Here is an 11,786-nt window from a genome sequence, read left to right on the forward strand (position 1 = left end):
TTTAACTTTTATTTATAAAATTCAACATTTACAGACAAATGAGAAAAAATAATCAAAATAAGTACAAAACCAGCACAAAATAAAACAGCACGAGGCTTTGTAAATTCAAAGTAACTAAAATAGAATACAAAAACATATATATATACATATATATATATATATGTGTGTGGGAAAAAATCGATTTGAATACGAATCGCGATTCTCACGTGCGATTCAGAATCGATTCTCTTTTCTTTTTTTTTTTTATCGATTTTCTTTTTTTATTTTTTTTTTAACCAATCCAACAAACCACTACACATCAATACCATAATAATACAATCCAATTCCAAAAGCAAAGCTGAGCCAGCAACACTCAGAACTGCAATAAACAGAACAATTGAGAGGAGACACAAACACCACACAGAACAAACCAGAAGTAGTGAAACAAAAATGAATATTATCAACAACAGTATCAATATTAGTTATCATTTCAGCATAGCAGTGATTAAAAATCCCTCATTGACATTATCATTAGACATTTATAAAAATAATAAAAAAGAACAATAGTGTCACAGTGGCTTACACTTGCATGGCATCTCATAAGCTGGACAACACACTGTGTCCAATGTTTTCACAAAGATAAAATAAGTCAGATTTTTGCTTCCTTTAATAGTTCAAACAAATTGACATTATTGCAATCAGTTGATAAAACATTGTCCTTTACAATTATAAAAGCTTTTTACAAAAATCTACTACTGTGCTAGCATGTCAGCAGACTGGGGTAGATCCTGCTGAAATCTATGTGTTGAATGAATACACAATCCTTTTGAATCGGGAAAATATCGTTTTTGAATTGAGAATCTCATTTTTTTGATTGATTGATTGATTGATTGATACTTTTATTAGTAGATTGCACAGTACAGTACATATTCCGTACAATTGACCACTAAATGGTAACACCCCAATAAGTTTTTCAACTTGTTTAAGTCGGGGTCCACGTTAATCAATTCATGGTTTGAATTGAATACAAAAAATCGATATATAATCGAATCGCGACCCCAAGAATCGATATTGAATCGAATTGTGGGACACCCAAAGATTCGCAGCCCTAATATATAATGAAATGCAAAGCCATGAACTCACTCAATTTCAGTAAATAACTTAAATGTGGAACACAGCATCATCCTTTTCACAGCTTGTTGGTTTTTAGAGGTAGAGAGTGTTTTAAATGTAGAGTTTTAATCTTTTTTAAAGACACAAAAGACCAGCCGGGTATTGAGAAACTTACTTTTATGAATATAAAACTTAGCCGATAGTATATGCCTGCTTTCAAACTAAGCAGGCATATGTCATGAATATTGTCCAGCATGAAGCCACAGGTGGCCTCATAGTGATGGAGGGCTTTCACAAGTCCTAAACAGTCTACGGATGCATGGTACATAATGTGCAGCATGTATAGTACATAAGGTGTAACATGTATAGTACATAAGGTGCAACATGTATAGTACATAAGGTGCAACATGTATAGTACATAAGGTGCAACATGCATGGTACATAATGTGCAACATGTATAGTACATAAGGTGCAACATGCATGGTACATAATGTGCAGCATGTATAGTACATAAGGTGTAACATGTATAGTACATAAGGTGCAACATGTATAGTACATAAGGTGCAACATGTATAGTACATAAGGTGCAACATGCATGGTACATAATGTGCAACATGTATAGTACATAAGGTGCAACATGCATGGTACATAATGTGCAACATGTATAGTGCATAAGGTGCAACATGCATGGTACATAAGGTGCAACATGAATGGTACATAATGTGCAGCATGTATAGTACATAAGGTGTAACATGTATAGTACATAAGGTGCAACATGTATAGTACATAAGGTGCAACATGTATAGTACATAAGGTGCAACATGCATGGTACATAATGTGCAACATGTATAGTACATAAGGTGCAACATGCATGGTACATAATGTGCAACATGTATAGTGCATAAGGTGCAACATGCATGGTACATAAGGTGCAACATGAATGGTACATAATGTGCAGCATGTATAGTACATAAGGTGTAACATGTATAGTACATAAGGTGCAACATGTATAGTACATAAGGTGCAACATGTATAGTACATAAGGTGCAACATGCATGGTACATAATGTGCAACATGTATAGTACATAAGGTGCAACATGCATGGTACATAATGTGCAACATGTATAGTGCATAAGGTGCAACATGCATGGTACATAAGGTGCAACATGAATGGTACATAAGTTGCAACATGTATAGTACATAAGGTGCAACATGCATGGTACATAAGGTGCAACATGTATAGTACATAAGGTGCAACATGCATGGTACATTAGGTGCAACATGTATGGTGCATAAGGTGCAACATGCATGGTACATAAGGTGCAACATGCATGGTACATAAGGTGCAACATGCATGGTACATAATGTGCAACATATATAGTGCATAAGGTGCAACATGCATGGCGCATAAGGTGCAACATGCATGGTACATTAGGTTTAACATGTATGGTACATAAGGTGCAACATGCATGGTACATTAGGTGCAACATGTATGGTGCATAAGGTGCAACATGCGTGGTACATAAGGTGCAACATGCATGGTACATAAGGTGCAACATGTATAGCACATAAGGTGCAACATGCATGGTACACAATGTGCAACATGTATAGTACATAAGGTGCAACATGTATGGTACATAAGGTGCAACATGGATGGTACATTAGGTGCAACATGTATGGTACATAAGGTGCAACATGCATGGTACATTAGGTGCAACATGCATGGTACATCAGGTGCAACATGTATGGTACATAAGGTGCAACATGCATGGTACATAAGGTGCAACATGCATGGTACATTAGGTGCAACATGTATGGTACATAAGGTGCAACATGCATGGTACATAAGGTGCAACATGCATGATACATAAGGTGCAACATGTATAGTACATAAGGTGTAACATGCATGGTACATAATGTGCAACATGTATAGTACATAAGGTGCAAAATTCATGGTGCATAAGGTTCAACATGCATGGTACATAAGGTGCAACATGTATAGTACATAAGGTGCAACATGCATGGTACACAAGGTGCAACATGCATGGTACATAATGTGCAACATGTATAGTACATAAGGTGCAACATGCATGGTACATAAGGTGCAACATGTATAGTACATAGGGTGCAACATGCATGGTACATAGGGTGCAACGTGTATGGTACATAACGTGCAACATGCATGGTACATTAGGTGCAACATGCATGGTACATAAGGTGCAGGCACCACCAATGTCCTTGTATCTAACCATCACCAATGTCCTTGTATCTAACATCACAGTCTTTACAGGGTAATAACCATGAAGGATTAAAAAAAATATATCTCTGACTTTGTTGCGAGGTAAGTAGCTGTTAGGAAGGGAGCAGGTTTTGAGCCAGCAGATGTCTAACAAACATTATTCCACAGCACAATTACATAGGAGACAGACACACAATCATTTTGGAATAAGCTGCGGATTTTTAAATGGGTTGTACTTGTATAGCACTTTTCTACCTTCAAGGTACTCAAAGCGCTTCGACACTACTTCCACATTCACACACACATTCACACACTGATGGAGGGAGCTGCCATGCAAGGCGCTAACCAGCACCCATCAGGAGCAAGGGTGAAGTGTCTTGCTCAGGACAAAACGGACGTGACGATTTTTCTCTTTATTTTTCTGATCCAAGCAAAGTTTCCCCACAGGAGTTCCAAGCGGATCATTCCCTTTTTTTTACAGCAGAAAGAGGAGATGAGTAAGTCCTGTACAACATAACAACACCTGTTGGAATGTACAACATAATAACACCTGTTGGAATGTACAACATAACAACACCTGTTGGAATGTACAACATAACAACACCTGTTGGAATGTACAACATAACAACACCTGTTGGAATGTACAACATAACAACACCTGTTGGAATGTACAACATAACAACACCTGTTGGAATGTACAACATAACAACACCTGTTGGAATGTACAACATAACAACACCTGTTGGAATGTACAACATAACACCTGTTGGAATGTACAACATAACACCTGTTGGAATGTACAACATAACAACACCTGTTGGAATGTACAACATAACAACACCTGTTTGAATGTACAACATAACACCTGTTGGAATGTACAACATAACAACACCTGTTGGAATGTACAACATAACAACACCTGTTGGAATGTTGTGGTCGTGATTGATTGTGATGATGTGTCCTCTGTCTCCAGCTTCCTCCCGCATTAGGCCACTAGAGGGAGACAAAGCCGAGTCAGAAAAACAGGACACGAGTAACAAATAAGAAGATAAAAAGTAAGAATTAGATATACCGTATTTCCTTGAATTGCCGCCGGGCATATAGTATGCGCCTGCCTTGAATTACCGCCTGGTCAAACTTGTGACACTTCCCCTGTCATCATTTTCAAAATGGAGGAGGCTGATTTCAGTACCGGTAATTTGAAATCGCATAAAGGGAAGAAGATTAAGAGCTATTCAGTAAGATTTAAGGTCCAAGCTTACATCACACTCAAATTTTTACTGCATGCCTTTGGTAAGTGCCGGAGTGAGAAGAGGTTTCAAAATAATTAGCTCATGCTTACTTTTACTGCATGCCTTTGGTAAGTGCCGGAGTGAGAAGAGGTCTCAAAATAATTAGCTCATGCTTACTTTTACCACATGCCTTTGGTAAGCGCAGGAGTGAGAAGAGGTTTTAAATCAATTAGCGCCCCGGCGGCAATTCAAGGAAATACGGTACTTAAAATGATGATAAAAAGGTTGAAATGATGAGAGTGCGGTTCAGTTATGTGGTTTGTATCATTTTAATGTTGATTCTATTACAATTTTTGTTTTATCTTTTTGACTTTTTATGTCATAAATATGACTTTCTTGTATCATAATTTGGAAACTTTTGTGTCATAATTTTGACTCCGTGTCACAATTTCAACTTTTTATCTCATTAATTATGACTTCCTGTCTAACTTAGACTCATACCCCATAATTAAATTTTTTTATCTCATAATGTCAAGATGTTTCATCCCATAATTATGACTGTCTTATTTTATCATTTTGACTTTGAATCTCCTAAATATGACTTTGTAGCTCCCAATTGCAACTTTCTTCTGTCTCATTTCCACTTGTTGTTTGCTAATTGTGCGTGACTAGCGGGGTGTGTGCCTCCTCGCCAGGGTGAAGTGCATACTGTACAAGATGTGAAGTATGTCTGCAGGCGGGAGCGAAGCAAACAAACGTGCAGCAACACAACCCAGAAAGATGGCAGTGGTCCTGTGTGAAGAAGACTTGAAGTTGCCAAGGTCAATACAACATAACGGTCAAGTGAATGTGTGTCCAATAAGAAGACTTCATCAACATTCACAAGTTAGGCAACTAATCAATCAATCAAGTCTGCTAGATGATCCTAAAGGGAAACTTAATGTTTTGTTTAGTCTGCACGTTATCTGAGTTGGCTGCCATGTATCTTCTGATGAAGATGGCGGCTGCTGTGGTAGAGCTGGATGCGTGGCAGACTTGTTCTAACGTGCACATTTAGCAGCGCCAACATTCATGCAAGCACCGGACTTTTTACACTGAAACTCTACTTTGCAGCACATTTTCACTACAATACATAACTTTTTAACCTCCACTTTGCAAATGTTCACAAAACTTCATATTTACTTATTATTTTTACTATTACATCTCTGGGTCGACTTCAGGTCCATCTGTCAAGTGACAATGTTCTTTGTTCTGTAGCCTTTTGTCGAAGAAAACACAAGATATGCAATATTTAGTGGGTAATATTTGATGTGAAGTCATGGGAGCCTAAAATAGATCAATAATTCAAAAGAACATTGATTTTAATGTATTGTTATTTTTTGAGCATTAACAGTTTAAAGACAAAATCCCACTAATAACTTACATTCATGTTAAAAAAATAAATCATATACACACACACACCAATATATGTGTGTGTATACGTATGTGTGTGTGTATGTATGTATATGTGTATATATATATATATATATATATATATATATATATATGTATATATATATGTGTGTGTGTGTTTATATTTCCCCCAGGGATCAATAAAGTACATTCAATTCTATTCCATTCTATATGTGTGTGTATATATGTATATATACATATATATATGTGTATATATATATATATATGTATGTATGTAAGTATATGTATATATATTTATGTGTATATATATGTATATAAATATGTATATATATATATATATATATATATGTATATATATATATATATATACAGCCCTTTGAGACACTAGTGATTTAGGGCTATATAAGTAAACATTGATTGATTGATTGATATATATATATATACATATATATGTTTTTGTTTTTTATAGATTTTTTTAACTTTTAACACTTAAGTGTGTAGATAAACTTCTGATCAGTATGTTGAAGCCTGTTACCCGATGCACCCGGGCGGAAGGCGGTGTAGACCCTGGACAAGAAAGGCAGTGTAGACGGCATGGCGCAGTGGAAGAGTGGCCGTGCGCAACCCGAGGGTCCCTGGTTCAATTCCCACCTAGTACCAACCTCGTCACGTCCGTTGTGTCCTGAGCAAGACACTTCACCCTTGCTCCTGATGGTTGCTGGTTAGTGCCTTGCATGGCAGCTCCCTCCATCAGTGTGTGAATGTGGAAGTAGTGTCAAAGCGCTTTGAGTACCTTGAAGGTAGAAAAGTGCTGTACAAGTACAACCCATTTATCATTTAGACCCTGGACAAGGAAGGCAGGGTAGACCCAAGACAAGGAAGGCAGGGTAGACCCAGGACAAGGAAGGCAGGGTAGACCCAGGACAAGAAAGGCAGGGTAGACCCAGGACAAGGAAGGCAGGGTAAGCCCTGGACAAGAAAGGCAGGGTAGACCCAAGACAAGGAAGGCAGAGTAGACCCAGGACAAGTGTCCAGCTGATGGGAGGGTGGACACAGAACAGACCAAGCTGCCAAGTTGAAGAAAAGTCATGAGTGGAAATCACAACTCCAATGACCTAAAGAGCTCAGACCTGCTTCCGGATCTTGAACGTGACCAACAATGTTGGCGTGTCTTCTGACCTGAGACTTGCGGAGGAAGGGTCACGTGATGCTCCTTCCTGTCTGCCACGCGCTCCTGCTGGGTCACATGACCACGCTCGACCTGCACAGCTGCCACGTCGTCAAGAGGAGGTGAGCGTCAGCCCCTCCCTCCCCTCAACAAGTCTGGAAGCTTCCAGACAGGATGGAAAAGGCCACGTAGCGCCCCTCCCCCATCCAGCTGTGCCTCTCTTCAGACAGCAAGAATGTCCTCATCGCCTCTGTCTCACGGGACTCTGCAGCTGCCATGATTACATCATGGACCAGACCAGAGTCCGGGTCTTCATGAAGAAGAGTTAGTTTGTGTCTTCATGGAGGAGAGTTACTTTGTGTCTTCATGGAGGAGAGTTACTTTGTGTCTTCATGAAGAAGAGTTAGTTTGTGTCTTCATGGAGGAAAGTTACATTGTGTCTTCATGAAGAAGAGTTAGTTTGTGTCTTCATGGAGGAGAGTTACTTTGTGTCTTCATGGAGGAGAGTTAGTTTGTGTCTTCATGGAGGAGAGTTACTTTGTGTCTTCATGAAGAAGAGTTAGTTTGTGTCTTCATGGAGGAAAGTTACATTGTGTCTTCATGAAGAAGAGTTAGTTTGTGTCTTCATGGAGGAGAGTTACTTTGTGTCTTCATGGAGAAGAGTTAGTTTGTGTCTTCATGGAGGAGAGTTACTTTGTGTCTTCATGAAGAAGAGTTAGTTTGTGTCTTCATGAAGAAGAGTTAGTTTGTGTCTTCATGGAGGAGAGTTACATTGTGTCTTCATGAAGAAGAGTTAGTTTGTGTCTTCATGGAGGAGAGTTACATTGTGTCTTCATGGAGAAGAGTTACTTTGTGTCTTCATGGAGGCGAGTTACTTTGTGTCTTCATGAAGAAGAGTTAGTTTGTATCTTCATGGAGGAGAGTTACTTTGTCTTCATGAAGAAGAGTTACTTTGTGTCTTCATGGAGGAGAGTTACTTTATGTATCAATGAAGAAGAGTTACTTTATGTCTTCATGAAGAAGAGTTACTTTGTGTCTTCACGAAGGAGAGTTAGTGTGAGTCTTCATGAAGAAGAGTTAGTTTGTGTCTTCATGAAGAAGATTTAGTTTGTGTCTTCATTAAGAAGACTTACTTTGTGTCTTCATGGAGAAGAGTTACTTTGTGTCTTCATGGAGGCGAGTTACTTTGTGTCTTCATGAAGAAGAGTTAGTTTGTGTCTTCATGGAGGAGAGTTACCTTTTTTCTTCATGGAGGAGAGTTACTTTATGTCTTCATGAAGAATAGTTACTTTGTGTCTTCACGAAGGAGAGTTAGTGTGAGTCTTCATGAAGAAAATTTAGTTTGTGTCTTCATTAAGAAGAGTTACTTTGTGTCTTCAGAGAGGAGAGTTACTATGTGTCTTCATGAAGAAGAGTTAGTTTGTGTCTTCATGGAGGAGAGTTACCTTGTGTCTTCATGGAGGAGAGTTACTTTATGTCTTCATGAAGAAGAGTTACTTTGTGTCTTCATGAAGGAGAGTTAGTTTGTGTCTTCACGAAGGAGAGTTAGTGTGTCTTCATGAAGAAGAGTTAGTTTGTGTCTTCATGAAGACGAGTTACTTTGTGTCTTCATGGAGGAGAGTTACTATGTGTCTTCATGAAGAAGAGTTTGTGTCTTCATGAAGAAGAGTTAGTTTGTGTCTTCATGGAGGAGAGTTACCTTGTGTCTTCATGGAGGAGAGTTACTTTATGTCTTCATGAAGAAGAGTTACTTTATGTCTTCTTGAAGGAGAGTTAGTTTGTGTATTCATGAAGAAAAGTTACTTTGTGTCTTCATGGAGGAGAGTTACATTGTGTCTTCATGAAGAAGAGTTACTTTGTGTTTTCATGGAGGAGGGTTACTTTGTGTCTTCATGAAGAAGAGTTAGTTTGTGTCTTCATGGAGGAGAGTTAGTTTGTGTCTTCATGAAGAAGAGTTACTTTGTGTCTTCATGGAGGAGAGTTACTTTGTGTCTTCGTGAAGAAGAGTTAGTTTGTGTCTTCATGGAGGAGAGTTACCTTGTGTCTTCATGAAGAAGAGTTACTTTGTGTCTTCATGGAGGAGAGTTACTTTGTGTCTTCGTGAAGAAGAGTTAGTTTGTGTCTTCATGAAGAAGAGTTACTTTGTGTCTTCATGAAGAATAGTTACTTTGTGTCTTCATGGAGGAGAGTTACCTTGTGTCTTCATGAAGAAGAGTTACTTTGTGTCTTCATGGAGGAGAGTTACTTTGTGTCTTCATGGAGAAGAGTTACTTTGTGTCTTCATGAGGAAGAGTTAGTTTGTGTCCTCATGAAGAAGAGTTAGTTTGTGTCTTCATGGAGGAAAGTTAGTTTTTGTCTTAATGGAGGAAAGTTAATTTGTGTCTTCATGGAGGAGAGTTAGTTTGTCTTCATGAAGGACAGTTTGTTTGTCTTCATGGAGGAGAGTTAGTTTGTCCTCATGGAGGATTGCTAGTCTGTGTCTTCAAGGAGGATAATTAGTGTGTGTGTGGAGGAGTTAGTTTGTGTCTTCATGGAGGAGAGTCAGTTTGCCTTTTCATGGAGGAGATTTTTTTTGTGTCTTTGTGAAGGAGATCTTTTTTTGTCTTCATGGAGGAAAGTTAGTTTGTGTCTCCTTGAAGGAGTGAATGTTTCTGTCTTATTGAAGGAGAGTTAGTTTGTGTCTTTATGGTGGAAAGTTAGTTTGTGTTCTAATGGAGGAAAGTATGTCTGTGTCTTCTTGAGGGAGAGTTAGTTTGGGTTTTCATGGTGGAATGTTAGTTTGTGTCTTCATGGATGAGAGTATGTTTGTGTCTTATTGGAGGAGAGTTAGTTTCTCTTCATGAAGGAGAGTATGTGTGTGTCTCCTTGGAGGAGAGTTAATTTGTATCTGCATGATGGGAAGTTAGTTTGTGTCTCCTTGGAGGAGAGTTAGTGTGTGGGGAAAGAATTAATTTGTGTCTTCATGGAGGAGAGTTACTTTATTTGAGGAAAGTAATTTGTGTTCAGAGGAGAGTTATTTTTTGTGCGGAGGAGAGTTAGTGTGTGTCTTCATGGAGGAGTTAGTTTGTGTCTTTATGGGTAGAGTTTGTTTGTGTGTGGAGGTGAGTTAGTTTATTTGTGGAGGAGAGTAAGTTTATATGTGGAAGAGATTTAGTTTGTGTGGAATAGAGTTAGTTTATGTGGAGATAGTTAGCTTGTATTCATGGAGGAGAGGTAGTTCGTCTCTTTATGGGGAGAGTTAGTTTGTGTGTGGAGGAGAGTTAGTTTGTGTCTTCATGGAGGAAATTTAATTTGTGTGGAGGATAATTTGTATTTGGAGGAGAGTTAGTTTGTATGTGTATGACAGTTAGTTTGTATGTGTATGACAGTTAGTTTGTATGTGGAGGAGAGTTAGTTTGTATGTGTATGACAGTTAGTTTGTATGTGGAGGAGAGTTAGTTTGTATGTGTATGACAGTTAGTTTGTATGTGGAGGAGAGTTAGTTTGTATGTGTATGACGGTTAGTTTGTATGTGGAGGAGAGTTAGTTTGCGTGTGTATGAGAGTTTGTTTGTGTGTGGATGAGAGTTAGTCTGTGTCTTTGTGGAGGAAAGTTAGCTTATGCGTGGAGAAGAGTTAGTTTGTGTCCTTGTGGAGGAGAGTTAGGTTGTGTGTGGATAAGAGTTAGTTTGTGTGTGGAGGAGAATTAGTTTTCTTCATGACAAACACTGAAGGCCCTTCAAGTGCCGCTAAAGTGGCACTAAAGACTCACAAACGTTTGAAGCCTGACCCGTTGTCAAGGAGACCAAAATAAGTAACACAACTTTAAGATTATCTCACACGTATATATATATATATATATATATATATATATATATATATGTATGTATGTAAGTATATGTATATGTATGTATGTATGTATATATATATATATATATATATATATATATGTATATACATATGTATGTATGTATGTATGTATGTATATACATATGTATGTATGTATGTATGTATATATATATGTATGTATATATATGTTTATATATGTATATATACTTTTATTTAATGTGATTTTATTCATAACTTACTTTTTATTTTCAGTCATTGTTTTAAAATGTCATTCTATGCAATCGTTTTATTTAATGAACGCTTTAAGTGCTCAGGTGAGGTAAAATGCAGTGCACTTGTCTCTACAGCGGTTTTGCACTTAACGCCATCTTGGCTGCCTCGCAGAAGGGGAGGAGCTAAGTGTAAAGGTTGCCATTCACCAATAAAAAGGAGAGAAGAAGATTAAGAAGTAAGTAAATATTGCTATGGTGCACAACAACAGTAATCTAGTTGGGACATCATCACACTTTTAAGTGTACTCACATTGTAACTTAGTACAGAGGTTATATATTCCATTGGAGACACAGCCCATTACTCAATGAGTACACTTAGTCTTCGAGTGTGTAAGTGTGTTACAGGTGTGTACTTGCACTGAGTGTGTAAGTGTGTAAGTCTAAGTACACATGTGTACTTAGACTGAGTGTATAAGTGTGTTGTACTGAGTGGGTACTACATGTTTTGTTTATGACTATGTTGTCAAAATGCAAAGCAAAACTCTCCAAATTGTTGCTTTTAAGAGGTTAGTACACAGTGTATGTACTGAAGTGTACTGACGG

The 11,786-nt window shown here is 38.0% G+C and overlaps 1 protein-coding gene across 1 annotated transcript; it reads right to left on the reverse strand.

Annotated features, from left to right (window-relative positions):
- Nucleotides 1-249: 249 nt before the first annotated feature.
- Nucleotides 250-7,396, reverse strand: LOC133546082 (uncharacterized). Its single transcript, XM_061891916.1, has 2 exons — nt 7,107-7,396; nt 250-4,324 (listed from the first exon to the last, which is right to left on the reverse strand). The coding sequence occupies exon 2, from the start codon at nt 2,354-2,356 to the stop codon at nt 1,169-1,171; it is 1,188 nt and encodes a 395-aa protein (XP_061747900.1). The 5' UTR covers nt 2,357-4,324; nt 7,107-7,396; the 3' UTR covers nt 250-1,168.
- Nucleotides 7,397-11,786: the final 4,390 nt, after the last annotated feature.

This window comes from Nerophis ophidion, linkage group LG29, assembly GCF_033978795.1.
Source record: "Nerophis ophidion isolate RoL-2023_Sa linkage group LG29, RoL_Noph_v1.0, whole genome shotgun sequence".
Taxonomy (NCBI): Eukaryota; Metazoa; Chordata; class Actinopteri; order Syngnathiformes; family Syngnathidae; genus Nerophis; species Nerophis ophidion.